The sequence below is a fragment of the Oenanthe melanoleuca genome, chromosome 10, assembly GCF_029582105.1.
Source record: "Oenanthe melanoleuca isolate GR-GAL-2019-014 chromosome 10, OMel1.0, whole genome shotgun sequence".
NCBI lineage: Eukaryota > Metazoa > Chordata > Aves > Passeriformes > Muscicapidae > Oenanthe > Oenanthe melanoleuca.
In genome coordinates, this window is record NC_079344.1 from 7,714,427 (window position 1) to 7,735,364 (window position 20,938).

Consider the following 20,938-nt stretch of genomic DNA (forward strand, 5'->3'; position numbering starts at 1 on the left):
AGGCTGTTTTTCAAGAGGGCCTGATTCTGCACATACTCCTTGTTCCTCACTGCTTGTAGCACTAATATTTCACACAAGATCCAGCTCTTTATACACATTTTGCTAGCCAAGACCACCCTCCTAGCTTTGGGTTACTTAGCTATTGAACAAATTCTACCTTTGTTTTACTTTGAGTGCTATAGAACTTTGTGCTAGATTATGTTATCTAATTTATCTGCTTTTCCCAGTCTTGTGTTTTGAAAACTATCCCATAATCTCTTTAATGTGTCAGTAGCCTTTCATACTCCAATAAGCAGAACCCTTCCTGCTGCTGTAAGCTCTATATATTCCATAGATTTCCCAGCTCTTTTTTTTCTGTGGTTGCAGACTTAGTCTGTACATGCAGTTTTGGAGAGTGTTTTAGAGAAATTTTAGAATTTAGAATTTTATTATCTTTAATCTGAAAATATTAAATTGTGATTCAGGGTCTCTTTTTTCACCACAAATTATGACTCAGAAACCAGGTAGATAGCTTATAAAAATCTGCTACATCTGCTCAAATAACAGACAGATAAATGTGGAGTGCTAATCAGCATGACAAACCCATCCCCAGATGTGAGACTTAACCCAGTAGCTTCATTAACTCCTTATTTGGGAGATGTATTCCTTTTTGGACTAATCAGGCAGAAAGGAGCTGGTCCTATGCAGAGGAAAAAGCAAAGGATACAGACAGACATACCTGAAGCTGTATAAAAATTTATCATCACTTCTTACAACTACATTAACTCTGATAAACTTTTCTTCTTTCGTCATCTCACCACTCACAAAATTATGTATATTTCCTGTAGAGACAATGGGTATAAACATGAAGTTGATGTTTATGTTGGCATTCCTATATAATGATTATACAATCGTTTGGTGACCAGTAGATCTTTGTGGATGAATATGCATCATGAATTTAAAGTAAGTATGAAAAAGACATTATTTAATGTCAGGAGTAAATTTTTGAGGCAGGAACTAAAATTGTAATTTCATTTGTAATTAATTTTGGATAAGACATTAACCTTGTTTTGCTTTCTTATAGGAAAATGCCCCTTCTAATGAAATTGAACTCTAATGTATCCTACTGAAACCTATGAGAGAAGAAGGCAGCAGACAATACAGTTGGGAATAATAAAGACAATTTCTGGTATGAGAGGGAAAGGAAGTCCAGGTGTGACTTCCTGGATAGTGTGATAACCACTAATCCAAGCAAGAATAAATCTGCTCACTCTTTGATTAAAAAAGGGATTGGGAGAAATAAGCATCAGTCTTAAAATACCTGCCAAACCTATAAAGAAAAAACTATGCAGGCAGAAGAGTACAAAAGCACTTTTCATTATTAATCATAAAATAAAAACAGGCACAGAACCCAAACCCTTCTTCCACAGGAGTTGTCACAGACACCCATGATAGCAGAAGGCATTTCCTGCTCATGCTTTCGCATGCATGACTTGTGTACATTGTTTTTGCCAGAAAACTAATTTTGGAATAATAGACTCTTGGCCAACGTGAGAACAAAGTGTGTACCCCAGGATTCAGCAGATGAACATGGGACTGCCAAACTAAATTTATGAAATAAAAAATATTCCACTTGGGCAAATATGGAGAAATTGTTCACCAAAAAACTCCAAAATCAAATATGTCATAAATTCCCCAGTGGCTTTTCACAACCTTTACTGCATTAGTAGAAATACAGACCACAGTGTAGCATCTGAACATTGTTAAAAGATGCAGACCACACAAAGAGCTCAACAATACTTTCTTGGGAGAAAATATTATTGCTTCCAGTACTAGTCTCTTTGACCATATGTGTTAGTGGTTTAAGGAAATGTTTTTCCCTCTTTAGGAAAAGACCAGATCATTTCATTAATCCAAGATAATATGATATTCTACTTGGAGACATATTTTGTCATCACTTGCACAAGGTTTTGTTAAATATACCCAAGTAAGCTCTGAGCAAATCAATGTACAGAATTAATTTCTCTGATCAAGACAAAGCCTAAAATAGTAAGATATTCCAAACTCACTCTTAGAAACAACAGTTTAATTTTCAGTTGTACTGTCATTTAAGAAAGTTTTTGTTAAAACTTTAAAAAGTATATACAAAATTGTCCACTGTTAATCAAGAAGAGTAGATCTTCAAACAAGATTGATACTTTGGACAAAACATGGCAAATCCATGACCCTGGGAGAAGACAATAAGGAAGGACTTTCAGTTGCTGTACAAAGTCTGGTTAAGGAATGAGTGAAGCAGACTTCCTTCTCTGCTTCCCTCCTTTAAAATCAACTTTTCATACTGCCAGAATTTGCTTTCCTTGAACTAAAAGTTATTTCTACTGTTACTCATTCAACTTGAACAGGAGTCTTGAAGGTAGTAAACCCTCAAAAAGCTGTGTTATATGTATCCTTTACTGTTATCATTTGCATTATTTTTTCATTCCATCATTATTTTTAATGTAAAGTGCATAACAATCTTGTTTATGAGAGGAATATTCTTGAACATAATCAAAACCTTGCTATATGATTCATTTTCCCAATCCACACATATATTTCAACACAGATAATGACATCTGGAGTTATGCAGTATAGACAGGCCCTGATCCAAAAGCTTTTGAGAACAGCCTATGTCCATTTCAATTGGCCCTTGGTTGGGTTCCTAACCTATACTATACTGGCTCTTTATTTCAGACATAATTAATATCAGAGGAAATTTATTGGTAACAAAAGGCATATGGTGATTCACCAAAGACCCTGAAAAGTGAATTTTTAGCCTTTCATTTAATTGGAAAGCAACAGGACACATTAGTGAACCTGACTTAGCACTGTCTGTGGCTTTTCAAGGTTAGCCCACAAAGAAGCTCACTTTATTTTTATGTATTATTCCTAGCATGGCTCATTATCAAAAATACCAACTGGTAACAAGAAATACAGATAAATTCTCTTGCACCTCATATAAATTCCAATTGTGATAATAATTTTCCTAGATTATAAGGATATGACTCTTCCTGATCTTGTACTAATGTTGGGGTTTTTTTAATAAAAAAGGGCGCTGTCCCTAGCAAATGTTATTGAAATAATGCTTTACAGCTTCCAGTTCCGGAAAAAAAAAATCATTATGATGGATTCTTACTGTATCTTACCTTTCTTTATATTATGGACTGGCTGTTTCAGCAAAGTTTTGTCATGATGATTTATTTGTACTTCTGAAATTAGTAGGATTAATCACATGAGTAAACAGAATGGGATTTGGCCTTCACTTTATACTGATTACTATAACCCTTGATCTGCAAAATAGCACCAACCACTAAATGCAGTGAGTTTGTGTTCCTACTAAACCAGTTTTGGCCTGATATATTTCAGGTGTAATACACTTACCACTGAAGAGGGAAGAACAAAAACCAAACCAAAAAAAAAAAAAAAAAATCAAGAAAAGTACAAAGCAAGCACAAAAGAAAGCACAGGAAAAAAACTTTTAAAAATATAACATACCTAAATCCTACACTGTGTTCCTTAAAAGCCTAACATAAATATGCTTCTCTTTCCATTTTCTTAGCTGAAAAGTAATTCCAGTCTGTCAATATGTAAATGTTTTTGCATGACTGTATTTTGGTTTAATGCTACCTGCAGGCAAATATGGATTCCTGTCAATCTTCAATTCATCATGACTACAGAAATTAATTTTTCTTCTTAACTACATCCAAAATAAACTTGACTGAAAAAGAATCAGTTTATCACAAGAAACATCTTGTGTACAGAAAAATCACAGTCAGCACACAAGTAATATCAGTTTTCACAGATATTTAAGGCTGTCTCCTAATTTAACTATATATCTAATTCCTTTTCTCCTCCAAAAGAAGGGGCTGAAGGATATAGGGAGGCATGAGGGCTGCTGCTATTACAGTGGAGACTACATTAAAGGTTATAGCTTAATGATACAACATCAGGGTTGAAATATGTTTCATATTCTCAGGCTAAACTTCTGGGTGTTTTAACAGAAAACCACTGTATCTTTAGCAATGCTCCACCTCTCCTGATCTTGGGGCAAAGATGCACTAAGTGTCACCAGACCAACTGGCCTTTGAAGTACTGGCACTACTTGAAGTCCTTTTGTGTATCATACAGAGCTCACCTATTCCTGCTTACTGACTCCTATGTTCAATATGTGCTCATTTGAGTCCATAAACTCCAGTCCTTGAAGTTCTATTGCTAAGGCAGAGCTCAGTAGCTCAGGAGATGGGCTGATTCTCAAAACACATCCTTTAAAATCATGAGTTTAAAAGGACAGCAGTAATTTTAGAGTATCGACATTTTTATAAGACTTTTTGCCCCGTATTTTAGTGCTTGCAACAAGCAAGAAATTCCCCTCCCAGAATTATCATGTAGACATTGAATGATAACATTTCCTCAGAATGACTAAACTCCCTAACAAAATCACTGCTTTCAGACAACACATTTCATGTTTTTTATCAAAAATGTTTTAGTTGAAACTCACCTTTATTACCCAAATTCCTCTAATGACATGACCAACAGCCCTATAATCTAAATCATCCTTTTGTTCAAAGTGAAAATATTCTTTCTCAGGAGAAACAGCTTTAATAATTTCAAGATGTCGTTGGAAAAAAAGGCTACTGGCTTGAGTAGCCATTCTTCTTGGCAAGTCCTTGTAACCAGTGTTCACCACACCCTGATGAGAAAGCAAAATAAATAGTTGTCAAAATTTTCATGTGTTGGAAACTTTTCACATGTTCTCCACAGATCTGATGCTTGCTTTATACATGTTAGTAAATCAAATTTGCATATTACTACAGACATGAGTTACTAAAGCTTTCTTTTACAAGTTAAGGTTTCTGTGTAAAACTAATAGCTTACTCTGATGCATGACCGAAGAAATTCAGCAATTTTGTCAGGAAGCCAGAGATTAAATGAGCTGGGAGGCCAGTCAGGGAACTGGTTACAAAACCATATGGTGCTTATTTTTGAGAATAAGAAATCAAGTACTTCTTCAAATGAAAAAACACCTCATGATTGTCTGATAAGAATCACATTGCACAATGTGTTTCACAGATTAACTGCACTCCAGACAATCCCAAGGAAGAAGATAGTGATACCTTCAAAACTTAAATTCCTTGCAAGTGCATCTGGATTAATACCACATCTCTAACGTCCCTCAGTGTTATTATGAAAGCAGAACATAAAAAAAAAAAAACCCAAACAAATTCTAATGCCATGCTCTTAAAATAATTTACATTTAATTCTGACCTTGAACATTGTACCCTAAGTTTTTGTTCCTTTCTTTCATTACACCATTCCAGAATAGCCATCTGGACATTAAACTCGCCAGTTTATCTCATATGAAGTCACACATGTTGGCTTCCATACACGTCCTGGAGTAAATCACAACATAATAATGAAGTATGGCAGCCCCAGAAGTCATCAATGCAAGGTAAAATTGAAATACTGTACCTGGACACTTCACCTGCCTCTCCAGAAGAGGCCACAGCAGCAATCTGCTCCCTGGGGGACAGTGGCAGCAAGCATTCTGCTCCACAGCCCACTGCCCAGGTTGGTTCCTGATGAGGCTTATCCTTCTTGGGTAAATTCACAAATACTGAAACAAAAGCAATTTAAACTGCTCCAACTAATAGGTCTTTACAAATACACAGTTGCACCTTTATATCATCTTACCATTATACACTGCACAGCTTTGCTTTTCCACATCACACTGGAATTTAGTAATCAAAAAATTATAATAGTTTTAATGGTAATCCCATAAAATCTGCCATTCATATTAAAAACTGTTTTATACCTCTACTTTAAAATTGTGAAAATAGGAATTTTCTTTTCCTGTATCTGGAATTGAACACACAAAATTCTTGTTACTGAAGGGATTATTTTAAAAGCATTTATGGAGGTCATTGTTTAAAAGGATGTTCCCAGGCTTATAAAAGTCACAGTGCATAAAAAAGACAGAATTATCTCTGACTAATATTCGAGTTTGTGGTTTTATTACTTATGAAAGACTTTGCTTTATTACCCCATAACACTTTTGTAAGGACTCCATGACAGACTTGCAGTGACTTCAAGGAAAGACAATCTTTATTACTGTAATATTGATTAATTTTTCATTTGTTAGAGCAACACTGATGTTATTTGTGTTCTCCCTGCACATCAGTTATTTCTAAAGGCTGGTGTATAATCTACACCGGAAAAATGTCAAATTCTGCAGGATTATTTCTACTTGACTGCCAGCCTCAGCTCTGTATAATTACTGATCATTCTCTCATAGACTCCATCATACTCCTAGTGCTTAGAATTGAAGATTTCTTCCCCTATTTCACATTTAAGAAAGCAAACTAAACAAGTTTAATAACTCTTAGTAGAAATGGTAACTCTTACTACAGAGGGTAAATAGGGAGGTATGTCATACACATGGATGCTTTCAGAAGTAAATATAACATTAATTACTTTGAGCCTGAATTGAAAATTACTAGGAAATCATTAGCAAAGCAAATACTCTAAATCACTGATTAAAAACAGGTAAAAGGTAATCATGAAGCCATTACTCACAAATAGATTTTAGTAAATACCTAGATACGTGAATATTTCACTAAGTATTTTATGATAATAGGGACATATGTTTGAGCTCTCCAATGCCATAATCAGAATCTTACCTGGAACAAGACCTGAACTAATACAAGTACCACTTTTAAACACTGTCCCAGACAAATCATACCTGGTACACAAGGACTAATCTGTGCCTGTGCCATGCAGTTCCAGCTGGCTCCAAAACCCACACAAACAGCTTCTCACCCCACAAAAGCTGCCAGCCCAGCATAGGGCACCCCTGCTCACACATATCAGCTCCTAAGGCAGGAGATGGGAAGAGACACAGGAGACACACGTGGAGTGCTGGGGAGACAGGCAGCTGGGGAGGCACTCCTGGAAGCAGGCACTGCTTACCAACAGGAATTCTTTGTCTGAAGAACAACCCAGGGATGACCCAAGATGGGGAAGGGACAGCCATGACGGGTGGGGGTCACACAGTTTCACACAACTCCACATTCAAAGGGACTAGGATGGACTGGGTATAAAATGAAGGGAAAACGGAGGATAGTTGAGTCTAGAAAGGAAGAAGGAAGATGATGTTTTTCTTAAGTTGGACCTGGTAACTAAGGAGACAGCATTTTAAATGATGTTCTCTTTTTCTGGATATTGAAATCAGTATTTTTAATTTTGTGTTAATTAGCAATGAATTAACTAGAAATTCTGGTAGTCCCATGACAGAAAGAAACCTTACAGATTGTTTTGAATGACAATGTTTTGCTTCAGTGCAAAGCAAAGCAGAACTTTAACCAGAATGTTTTATAAAGTGTTAACAGTGTTCTAGATTCTAAGCCATATTTTCTTACTCCACCTGGTATCAAATCCCCTGACAGAAATTCCCATTGCTTTGGCAGCTACTGCTGCAGTCAGCCCAGCAACGCCACCACCAATTATCAGCATCTAGAGAGATCAAACAGAGAGTAAAGTGCATTCTATGTTCACTTATTCCATCACATGCTGTGTCTGCAATATGCCTTATCTTCAAAAGCACTTGAACTTTAAAGATCAGAGGCTAAAAATCATTAAGTACTTCAGAGAAATAATAAAAAAAAAAAAAGTTTTATCTCAACAATACAACATTGTTAAACAGCTGGTTTGGTCTATAAGAGCAGGTGGTCACCTGTACAAAAGGTACCAAATGTAGAAAATAAGAGAAAAAAAATAGAAAAAATAAGTTAAGCAAGACATGACTAGAGGCGCTTTTTCTGTTCCACACAGACCTTAACTCAAATTTTGATAGCAAAGGATGCTGACATTATTTGCCAGTTATGCAAATGCTTTCTTTTACTGCAGCTCTTTTCAGCTATGAATTCTGACAGGTATGCTGCAAAATAAAACACAGGGCAGGGCTCAGTCTTAAAATGAAGGAATAGCCTGGCATAAGGTCTTTTTAAAAACAGTAAACATCCCTCTGAAGCAGGATGCTACAATGCTTTTTTTTTTTTTAACACTGAAAATAATTGATCAAGCATTTGCCAAAATAAATGAAAAACGCAAGGCTGAACTTGGATGTACATAATACATTCACTGTAAATTTCAATCACCCTTGGCTGCACTGTATTAAGGCAGGTGAGAGCAAATTTGATGTTAGTGTCCTGCCCAAGCAGAAGCAGGTCTAGTAAAACATCTTTTTTGGGACCATCCTGAGAAGACTTTAATCCTGAGCCCTTGAAAAAGTCTTAAAAGTTTCTGATCAAGTAAATTCTGTATTCAGAAATGCTCAAATGCAGTTAAATCAACTTTAAGAGGATGGCTTAAATATCTAAAGACAGCAAAGCCAAAGAAAATCCCAAGGAACCAAATGCTATTAGGTATGTCTTGGAAAGGTCATGTAGGAGAGCTGAACTGCCTTGTTACATTACAAGTCTATCCTTATAGTACAAAATTTTATTTTTTAAATGCAATTGTACTTTCACAGGAGAAACTTGTTCTGCTGTCACTATCTGACCAGTAAAATCCCTGCCAAAATTATTAGATGCCAGCACTACTGATTTGCAGTAAAAGTAAGTAAAAGCAAACATATATCATTGTAGATAAGTTGTGACACCATCAGGTAAAGTAACATGGTGGATGACACTCCCTAGGTTTCAGATGCCAGGACACAACTTACAGAAGCAGAGCCAACTCCATTAACCAAATCAATCACATAATTAACAGAAGTCTCTTAACAATAGCAAAATTAACATCTTAAAGTAATAAATTTTCAAACAATACATTCAAAAGTAATTAAAACTTATACCAGTGGCTTGAATCTTAAATGTTTGCTGGAGGAAAAATGCTGGAAAAAATGTATATCAGAAGTAGTAATTCATAGCATATGTTGCTGCTTGCAACTGCAGTATTTGAATTATTTATTTTTTACCTCTGTGGATCAGCTGACAAGCCTATAGTTGACTGCCAGCCCACTTGCATATAACATGGACAGTGCAGAGGGCTGCTCATAGCTATTCCAGGAATTTACAACACAGATCCCTCCCCTTGGTAACACAGGGCATTGATGGGCATATACTTTACATGAATGGAAAATAGGTCCAGCATATCAGCTCTCTTTAAAAGGAAACATGTTTGAAACACAGAGGCTGCCTGCATTGTTAAATTATACAAGAATGCTTAAGTAGCATGCATCTCTCCCACTAAGTTACTGCTCAAAAATATTTTCAATTTATTGTTCCTCATTCAAAGAAATGAAGACAGCCCCAGAAGTATTCACTAAAATGATGCCTTGTGTGAATATTGTGTAGCTGTATGAACCCCAATAGGTATGTTACAGTCTTTTTTGTTTCCAACATCTAATACTTGTAGGATGCTTTCTTTGCAGTTTTTGTTGGGTTTTTTTAATTCATTGGGGAATTAAAAAAATAATTACTGATTCCTTTTAGGAGTTATGTAGGAATGTAGTAATTTGAACAAGAGCTGCAGTTGTTTTGTGCTCGTTTTGTCAACAAAAGATTTTCAAGCCAGATAACTATGGGTTTCTCAGTCCTGCATAGTATTTGGCCTAAAGGCCAAGCAGCTTCAATATTTCACTTAACAAAATGGAACAATTTGAAGAACTGGTTATCTTTAAACTATTATTACTTTAAGCCTTTTTCTCATTTCAAAGCTTGAAAATAGAACTAAACTGGGCAAGGGAGTAAAATCCTCTTTATCCCAAAGAAGTAACAGATACAAAACCAATTTAATATCAATGATCTAAAAGCTGAAGCAAGGTGCATCCAGGGCAACTCTCCTGACTCCTTGGTTACACATAGCAGAGAACTTAGTCCACGGTCAGTACTGCAGGAGAAGATAGGCAGTCATTCCAGGAATTCCTATACAACTCTAGGAAATTAATATTTTTGTAGCTAAAGGTACATAATAATTTTCCCTTACTGAGCTTAATAATGAAATTTTTACTAGCTTTACTGAAGTAACATTTCACACAGTGGAAGGAAATGAAAGACTGGCAAAAACAAGAGTTAGTAATACCCAAGTTGAGCCAGAGCAAGACAGCCATTGTATACACATGCTTTCTGTACTAGAGAAAAAAACTGTTTTTCTTTTGTGGGTTCCATCTGATTCAGTGTCATAGCCATATAACTGAGGTAATAATTTATTTTGGTACACAGGCAAATAAAAGGATAAATGTTAAAACCAAATATTTTAAGAAAAGTTGGTATTAAAAAAAAAAAAATCAACATTGTTCAAGGCCTTGTGTTAGAACATTGGAGGGAAATCAGAGAGTTTGACACAAGGTTAATTAGATTTAAATAGTTTCAGGGAGAGAGAGAAAATGTGCGACAGGAAAATACTATTCATCTTTGTAGCCAGATTGCTTAAATTTACCAAAGCTGTCATCGAGACCTTTTAGAGACTAGTTGCATGATTTTGTTTATGGTTCTGTAAAGAGAAACAATATTGACTGCTGACATTTATCATAGCTTGTAATTTTTCCTCCCCTTAACTTCACTGTGGTTGACTACATGAAAAGTGATTTGTTTTGCTTCATCTTCTTCATCAAGAAAAAAGAACACCCCTTTTAATAAGGAAAGAAGATGCAACTGAAGGCCCTAACCTAAATCATGAGGCTCTTTCAATTGCAAACACCTCACAATCTCCCTCTAAGATGGAAAAAATAATGGTAGATTGCTTCCTATGATTTACTGAAAGAAAGGAAGGCCAAACCAGGGAGAATATATAATAGAGACCCCCTTCCATCCATTTGCAAGCAAATGGGTCACAGAAAACTGCTTTTCACCATTGTGCTGATCTGGCCAGGATCAAAGTTAGTATTTAGACAAAGGGGTCGCTGCCACCATTTGCACAGAGCTGGCTCCATCTGAACCTGAGTGAGGCTTCTTATTGGGATAATGTGAGAAATCTTGTCACAAGAAAACCAAAAACATTAGAGCAAACATAACTTAAAGATCATCAAAATTTAAGGAAAGTTTTTCATAGGTGTACAATTTACCACTAAAAATTAAACTCATTACCACTTCAGGTATCTAAATCCTGGACAGTTTTTGTATAAATAAGAATCCTGGGAAACAGTTGTTGTTCATTTACATATACACATAACACTTACAGTGGCCCAGAGATGGGCTAGAACAGGCTCCTTGCTATGAAAGGGCACTTAAATTTTTCCTTTATCCACAGAGCAGCGGAGAAAAGCATAGAATTACTTTGCTACAGCCTGTTATGCATGATGTGGAGCACAGAGGACTATATTCACTCTTACCTCCACAATGGAATGCTAGATCATACACAGTGATATGAAAAGCTCTTTTCAGAAGATTTATGGATACTACAATGGTAAGACATCAAGTGGCAGGGAAAATGCCTTGTTTAATGAAGCAGTTATGTGTTTGATACCTTTACCAAATTGATTCTGCTTCAGATGAACTGATTCAAATTTAAAACCATTTCAATATGCAGCCTATGTACATAAATAATTGATTCAGCATTCAAACTAGTTGTTTGTGTTTGGCAAGTTTTTTTAATGAATTCCTTATAGAAATCTAAGTGGCTTTGAAATCAGCTCCAAATCTGAATTGTTTCAAAATGTGTCTGATATTAAATGACAACTGCTCTTGACTGTAGTTTGGCCACTAATGCAATGTGATACTATGTGGGGAGCCAAAACTCAGAACCAGCAGGGAGAATTTTGCACCTTTAGTTGTCAGAGGCTGCAGTTTTGGGAAGGTAACAAATTCTTTTACCAAATTCATACTGTCCCCAGGGCAAGACCTCAAAATAAACACAGTAGCTTCAAAGACAGTTTTATGGGTTACAATCCAGGCTGCAGACAGTCCTGTTTGCATGTTGTGATCAGTTCACACTTCCCATTACAAACAATCTTAGATTACAGCCCTACTTATGTGAGAGATTATTATGGAAAAATAATAAAAAGTGGTATGTTAAACCTATGCCAAATATAAGACACATTTATCATGCTGTCAATGGAATTTTTGACCATATGTCTCAATGGATTTAGTAAAATTAGTTTTGTTTTATATCTATAATAGCTATAGGTCTTAGGCCATGTATAACGTGTTTCACAAAAAGAAAGACTGTTGTTCAAGCAGCAGGAAAAAACCCAAACACATGACACATGTGCGCTAAATCAACTTTTTGGGAAAGAAGTCAAAACCACTTCTCCAGATCTGCTTGTGTAAAGGTGAAGCTAGAAAATAGGAGAGTATCCCTAAAGTTCAAATTGCTATTGTTTCTAAACTGATGATCATATCCAGTTGACATAAATTAGTCTTCAGAATAAATATGACATTATTCACAAATTAAAAACTTACCTTTAATTATAGTTTTCAAACATGAATTTACATTAAAAATGTAGGCTACTCCGACTTGCCTATGTTGTTCCGCAGAGAATTTTGCTTTTTGTCAACTTTGTGTTCCACTTTTAATTTTAGTTGATGTTTTACCAAAAACTAGATAGCAGGAGGACAGTGCAACCCACTTCTCACCCTGACATTTCTTTGGTAAATCCCATACTATAGCTGTTCACTATTAAGTTTTTATTGTGAACACCTCTGAAACAGAAGATGTTCTATTTACTCTCAAAGGCACGAATTTCACATCCAATGGATGCCAACAGACACTGTTTCTCTGAAGTTTGAGAATTCCATCCATATATCCAATCCAGTAAAGTTTCATGCACATATATTATTCTTAGAGGTATAATCACTGGTTGACCTTAGTGGGATGGTTAGCGTGAGAGAAGGTGGCAGGATTGGGCCCCAAGTTTTCATAAATAATACAGAACATCTCCAGATGAACATTCCACTGTTAGTTTTTATAGTGCCTTCCACAGCCAGCCCACATGGTCTCTCACACACATTCCTACATGCCAGAACAATAACAAATTAGAGTTTGGTTTATAAAAGGGCCTTGGCTCAGATGCTGCTTATACAAGTTTGCATGCTGTTTACTCTGAAAAAGGTGTGGAACTGACCACAATGAGGTGACAACCTCAATTCCACTCACACACGAGGTGAGAAAACCAATAACAAAACGGCAGGATTAGGAAAGGACACTTTGTTTCTCCTGGCTTGAATGTGAATAAAGTGCATTTTATTAAAAGAAGTGAAGCCTCTTTGTGAAGCAGATTAAGGAACGTCTCTCTTCCTCCTCAGTACATATATGCATACAAACATTACAGATAGATTGATATGTGTCTGATTGTAAACACAGACACACATTTTACACATGATGATCCACAGAAGGAGGAGTCCTAGATTATTATTGCCCTACCTTAACATCCCTTGCAGTCAGTGAAGATTGTCACTGACTTCAGGGAAACTGAAGGGATTTCTGAGCATTGCACTCCCCCTGAGCTGAGTACTGGTTCAAGGACATGATTACACCAAAACCCTGCCTGTGCTTTCAAAACAGATGCTGAATGATTGAAGGGTTACCTTCCACTCCCCTGAACTATATTGATTTACCTTCATGGCTTGATACTCCAGAAGGCCCTTAAAATCCAACGTTGTCTGCTAACATAGTAGGCACAGAGAATAAGGGAAATACCTTGGAAGCTGATTCAGTTTCATCTAAGTACTATTTCTGTCCAATTCAACATGAATGTCCTCACAAACATCAAGTGGACTTGACATTTAGCCCCAAATTAGAACAATTTTAAAAAGGGAAAAAAATGTTTCACCTCACCCACAAAATTTCAAAAGTTTTTCTGTATTTTTTTTAATATTATAAATAACCAAATGCCTGATTGCAGACATTTCCATAAAACTAGGTTGTCCCCATAATTAACTGGGGACACCCTAAGCTACATTAATTACTAACAGAGATGCAAAAACTGAAGTATGTTTGCTTAAACATACAGTCAGTTCAATGCCAGAAAACATTCTACAAGAGATTACACAGACCAAGCAGATACATGTGGCAGGGACATTTCTATTAGAAACACTCTAAACAAAGCCATTTAGTACAGAGTACATTTTGCTTAAAAGATATACACATGGCATTAGAGCAAAGCCGGGAACGACTATAAGAACTTCAATTGACCGAAAAAATAACTGCCAGTATTTATAATTCTACAAAGAAAAGTGTCAGAATGAGTTCATTAGGAAAAAATAAAAAAAATCCCAGTTCTATCCTGCATGTGTGCACATAATATTTGCAGGATATCAAGGCAGCAAAAACTAGGAGAAAATACTCTACTTTTTTTAAAGCAAAAATGAAAACCTTTATTTGTTAAGTACCACAGAAAAATTGAAGGTTTTTGTTATAATTCTAAAACGAGACACAATAACTTTGTTAAAGAAATAAATGTGCTTCAGATACACTCCCCAAATTATTTGTTTTCTGCTGTCTTTGGGGAGAAAGGCAGTAATTCCTCACTATCAGCAATTACTATGCATAAGGCATTTGCAGAATCTCAGCTGCTTGGTTAATGAGTAGCAGGTAAAGTAAAGCAAAATCTCCCTCTCTAATCCCTGCCCATTTGCTGTAGGAAGGAAAGAAATAAACACAGAATACCTCCAATGTGAGTTCTAAGTAACCCAAAAGAGAAACAAAAATAGATTCTGGAAATGCTTAACCTATATCCTGTTCTACCCCATATAGCTAATGGAATTATACAAGTCTGAGAAACAAGAGATTTAACCCACAGTAATTTTTGTATTCTAGATTCTTCTAAGGTCAGACAGAAAGGCACTGCTCTCATTTTATTTCTTAGTCCAAAAGAACATTCTAGTATTTTGCACACTGGTTGCACAACATAGGAAGACGTGGTTTTCAGCACTAGCCTTCATTCTGTAGTCACTCCTATACTTCATCTATATCAACTTCCATTCTTTGATGTTATGACAGTATTAGAGATCAGCATCTGGTCTTTGAATTTACATTCCAGTTTTATATTGGAAATGGTATTTTTATTTATATACCAAATTTTAAAAGGCTTAATCCTCAGATCTCTTGCACGACCTCTGTCTATTTCAATACCACGCAAGGCACAAACACTGGCACACAAAAGTGAAATATTATTGTAGAAATTTGTGCAGAATAGACCACATTGATAAAAAGCACTTTAAACCTATTATTTCTGTTAACACAATTCTTTCCATAGCCAGTTTTGGGGGAAAGAAAAGGTAATTTTTTTATTATCTCTATATATGCAAAAGCAGTAAAAGTTCTGGCAGGCCTAGAATCAACAGGATCAAAATCCCCATAAGACATTTTTAAAATTGGCAGACTTGAGCTTGAGAGCAAGCCTATTTTCAAACTCATACTTCTCCACTCTAGTAAATTTGTCATTGTAACACCTATATTTTCAGCCTAAACCTGTGTACGTTTCTAAGCTCACCAAGTAGCTGCCTCCAAAAGAAGAAGAAGAAAAAAAAAAAAAAAAAAAAAAAAATTCTTCAGAATCATGAATCAACAACTTAAAACCCAAACAAGCCATTCTAAGCCCAAAGACAGGCTGTAATCAAGCCAGAATGTGATCTGAAGCTGAACATTTCTGCTTTCTCTTATGTTTTTTGTGTCCTTTACAAAGCTGGAGATTATTTCAAGCTTCTGCTAATGAGAAACAGCACTGTCTAAATCTGGAGCTTCATGAGCCCCCATGAGTACCTTTCACTTGCAAACTTACCTATTTTAGGCCTGACACTCCTTTGAGCACAGTTACCAGATGTCCAAGCTACATTTGGGTATTATTACCTACAATACAATAGACTACAGTCACTACATCAAGTAAGTCAGCTGATGAAAAAATTACACCTGAATTTTGCATGCTTGCCTAAGAAAATTAATATTAGCACAGGGTAAATTCAAGTCCTTCATTTGTAGAGCAGAAAGAATAATTACAGAAAACTTTGTTACAGCATTTGAAGAATTCAGACACATTTCTTCATTCTAACTAGGATGTGAAATAGGTTAATTGATTACATTTTTCAGGTGCCATAAGCAAAACCACTGAATACTTCTGAATTTCATAGTCCTGGAATGTTCTAGTTAAGTAAATAGTTTTGAATAATCATGCTGTATATCTTAAAAGAAATTTAAGTCATTAAGAATATGATCCAGTAAACACTTTATTGTACATGTACAAGATTAGTCACAATCATGTTCCTTCCTGCAGGTCAGTAAACTCATTATTTACATATATTTTCTGAACACACGTGTTATCTCGTTCAATTAAGAAAAGATAACTAAATTGCTGAAAATAATTTGTACAATTCTTTTGTTTCAAAATCTTTACCTGTCTCACATGTAGCATGCATACCATATAACAGCATACTGCTGAACTTGGACATTTGGTTTTAGTAGATTTTGCTTTCCACACCTACATTCATTCTTCTAGTAATAACAGCACTAGTTTTATTGTTTCATTCCACACGGATTATAGACTGTGCATTCAATCTAATAATTTATAGTGCTTCCTTTCTGACACAGTATCTGTTGGATACTTAAACGTTTAAAATCTCCTTGCAGCTAGCATTTGGTGCATCCAAGTCTAACCATCTCCAGAAAATTAAGATTTTCCACAGCTCTTCTCAGTCTCAATATAGTTGGCAGCAATTTAAACTATATCCTTATGTCTTCTTATATTCTACAGGAACTCCAACAGCTTAGTTTGGGACAAAAAATATTTATAAAATCCACACGTAGCCCACTCCACGTTGAAGTTCTCTGGATAAAGCAATACATTTTGCAATAAGACATAAGATCTTTTTAAAAATAGCAGCTATTCAGTTGTTAACACAACTCTTGTTATGTTATTTGTCAATAGCTGTCCACAGAATATACTGACAATTTCCCAGGCATTCAGGAGAAGATAGCCCTTCATTGAGGAGCTAATAGCAAAAACCAGGAAAGCACAAAAATATCTGTGAGGGAAGGTGGGGGCAAGGCATTTTTAAAGCATAGTTCCTTAATAGCTGAAGAGTGGCATTCAGCAATTTAGCAAGATAATCTTCAGGGGTTTGCCATTGTTCTCAAGGGAAAGGCAAATGTATTTGAGGAATATAATGAGGCACAGAACATTTGAAAGTTGTTTCCATAGAGGTGGAATGTACAGCAAGAAAAGGCACCATCTTTTCAATCATGACAATCCATGAAGTCTATTCTAAACATGGAAGCATTACTAGTATGAAATGCTCTTGCAGTCTGCTTTAGAGAAGGGTTGACATCTCTTCCTGTTGGTTGGTTTTTGGGTTTCTTTAAACTTGTTTGCACGGGTGTCACTATTTACAAAGCAAGGGATTCAAAGGCCTCGTTTAGGAGTAGAAATGATTGTGATAGACTTATGAAAAATGTTTAGACTTACAGGTACTCATGCAATTGGCTTTCTAGTAACTACCTCAAAACCAGTAGTGTATATCTACAGCTGCAGCAAGCCTGGCTGCAGGTCATTGTTTGTGCATTTGCTCTGCCTTTCAGAAGTCTAATATGGATTACAGTGAAGAATGCTGATAATCTTGTTAAATTATGCCTATCGTAGTCTGAATTAAAAAAGTAGCACACACACACACAAAAGTATGCAGACTTAACATCAGTTCTGTAGAAGTCTAACTCGTTCAGTTCTAAGAACAGGAACTGCACTTGAACCATATTCCTCACATGATCCATTAAACTTTTGCCTGAAAGGCATCCTGCCATAGGAAATTTTTAGTTTTTCCTTTTATTTAATTCCTAAACATTCCCTAAGCACTTCCGATGAAATTAAGTGCTCCAATACGCCTTTGTGGCAACACAATTCCCATAGTCTATTGATTTCTCTAAGTTTTCATTGAAATCTTCAAAGAATGTCCCTAAGGAAGCAATAGCATATTAATTATTGTTTGGTTTATTCTTACAAGAACAGTAATTTAGATTATTTTATTATGATCCAGACAATGATTGCCTAACCAGATAATGTAAGCAAAGTAAAGTAAACTGGAAACTGAGTTTAATTACAAAAACAATTGCTTGTATTACATTTGTGGTTGAGAAATGCAAATTAATTCAGTTCACAGTGCAGGGATGATTATTGCAATATCACAGTGATAAACAAGTAATGTAGAAAAAAGCTTTAATCAAGAAGTAAATGATGCAATTGAAACAAGTTTTTAAATAGGTGCTTTAGCATCTCTGCAGAAACTCCTAATCTTGGTTTTATTTGCCACAATACTGTGTCCCAGATAAAAATATTATGGTGGCCAAATAAGTGTTATTACTTATAGCAGATACACTATTCACCAGGAAACAGTACAACATTTGGAAAAAGACAGATATACATACACTTATCTTGTTCTTACTCCAAAGAGGATGCAGAATCTGAGCACACTAACAGTGTTGTGAAAGCAACTTCTTTTGGGAATAATCTCTCCAGAAGGACTACCCAAAACACATGGGTAGCATTCAACTTTACACAAGATTATTCAGCCACTTTAAAATGAAGTCTACTGCAATCATTCTGCTTCACAGAAAATAATGGAACTCAAACTATGAAAGAATAGGTTTGGGGCTTGGGGGTTTTTGGTTGTCCAGGGTTTTTGAAAAATAATTGTTATATTGGGCAAGATTTGTTCTCAAATTTTCCCAAGACAAATGAATAATACCTTCTTACAACATCACCACATCCTGTATATTATTGTAAAACCTAACTTCTGAGTTGTCATTGATGTATTTAATGAAAAATAGTTATAGAAAGGTAATTTTTATTTATTCCACAAATAATCTAGCATTTTTAAACAGTCTAAGTCTAGAGATTCCATGGACAATGACTACAGATTTCATAGCTTGTGGTAAAGTTACTGTCACTTTTCTGTTGGTATTGGAATGAAATTATGCTAAAACAACAACAAAAAAAAAACTCACTGTCTTCCTCCTTATAAATTCAATGGAAAGTTTTAACAGAAAGCAAAATAGGAGATGGAATTAGTTTTCTTCCAATGCACTCTTTTATTCAGGGTGCACAGATTACATAGTTTTTGAAGTAATTTACCTTGTTGAAAACACCCTTTGGCTAAAGGAGTTGACACCCAGAAGCAGATATAGGAAGATTACAGAATTATGAATAATAAAACATCAAGAAGCTCTACTTTCTCCCCATGTTCCTATAAGTAATAATGTTTTCTCAAGTCTCAATTTGCACTACTTCCATCTTTTAGTGTAAATATTTTACTTTCTGGAAGTAATGATCAATGTGATAGTTCACCTTTATTTAATGTTAGCAGGGACCCCAGATCTTATCTGGGTTACACTAATACATTGCTCCAATTTAAATGTACTTTCACTGACCTGGTGAGCTAATTTGCTTATAAATCATCATTAGTACAGGTGTTCCTTTCCCCAAGATATGTAAGAACCAAACATCTCATATGAAACAGCCTTTCCAACAAAAATCACACAAGATTGAAACCAGCTGTTAACCAATAACATCAGTAAGTAAATAAAGTCCATGAAGTCTTAGGACTGCACTCAAAACAATCTAGACCATTTTCTGCCACAAGACAGTATCCAGTCTATGTATGAAATTGCTGGAAATGTCAAGAACTACTGACACTACTCTATCTTAGGAAATGTGTTCCATTTCCCTCTATCCTAATTTACCCAGTATCTACTTTAATTTATCTGCATTTATACATCATCTTCACAAGACATCCATCTATTTTGGGCTTGCAGCAGCCTTTTACATACCAAACAAGTGACACAAAAGTTTCAGTGAAGAAAGCCCAGTTCCACTTGTCTTTCCTCACAAGTCATACTTCCTAAGCACTCAGTCATTCTTATCCTTCACCTTGGTGAATAATTCTCTTCATCTGGTTCACACTTTCCCTTAGATATGACACACAAGCCTGGTCATACTGAAGTATAACACCATAAGGTGACTCCCCTGTAACTTGGCAGCACTGTCAAGTCACATTGAATCTTAGTGTAACAAAGATCTTGTTCTATAAAACTGCTACTTACTAATTTGTTGCTATCAGGGTGTTTAGGCAGCAGATCTCTCCTAAATTCTTTGTGTGGGAGCTTGCCATGTTACTTGTATTCTTTTTCCCTTCTCAGAGCACCTCACAACTTGCAAAGGTAACTTTCAATTTAAATATTATCCTAGTATAAGACCTCTGTGCTCTTCAGCTTCATGTCAGATGCAAGTTCAGTGAGTCTTTACTCCATCACCCAGATCACTAATGAAAATACTAAGTAGCACCTAACCCAGGACTGACTCCTGCCAATCCTCATTCAGTATTTAACTTTCCTATTAAAGAAGCATTGACACTTACCTCCAAATCCTCCTACGAAACACACCAGCACCCGCCTGACAGAACATGCATCAAGACTAAGTTTTACCAATTGCTTATATGAACCTCAGAGTTGAGATATCACACTGTTCCTCCTCTAGTCACAGAGGAAAACGGCTAATGCCCTGGCAGACAAATTAAACCAGTGTGATATAATTTCCCCATGAAAAATTTATTCTATTAATCACCTTGGTTTGGTTTGGGTTTTTTTTTTAGTATTTCTTTTTATGAGAACTGAGCTAAAGTTCACTTATCTATAATATTGTACCTGCTTTCTCTCCCTTCCCAAAGACAGGAACTGACATTTTCTCCTATTCTTTCATGTCATGACTGGCCTTCAAAAAAAATTCCAATTCCATGAATATGAATATTCCAATTAAATGACTATTCCATTAACTAGCAAAAATAAAACTCCACTATAGACACATTAAGCATGTTAATGTCTCTTGTATATGGCAACATGGAGTCAGAAAACAGCATCAATGAGCCAGATTAGATGTCAGAAAGTGCTTAGCATGTAAAGCAGATCATGATCAATCCTTGCTATTGCAATCAGTTCCTAATCAGTTAAT

General features: G+C 35.7%; 1 protein-coding gene across 5 annotated transcripts in view; it reads right to left on the bottom strand.

The window, feature by feature from the left end:
- LOC130257296 (uncharacterized) overlaps nt 1-20,938 on the bottom strand; it is a 45,829-nt gene that overhangs the window by 20,469 nt on the left and 4,422 nt on the right. For 4 of the 5 annotated variants that reach the window (XR_008841305.1, XR_008841304.1, XM_056499663.1 and 1 more), the window contains exon 2: nt 4,514-4,705. Coding sequence is in view for 2 of the 5 variants with exons in the window: in XM_056499663.1 (XP_056355638.1) it covers nt 4,514-4,666 (153 nt within the window). In the remaining 3 variants the exon portion in view is untranslated. Of the gene's footprint in view, nt 1-718; nt 822-4,513; nt 4,706-20,938 lie in introns of all 5 variants that reach the window. The other variant, XR_008841306.1, reaches the window with a different exon arrangement.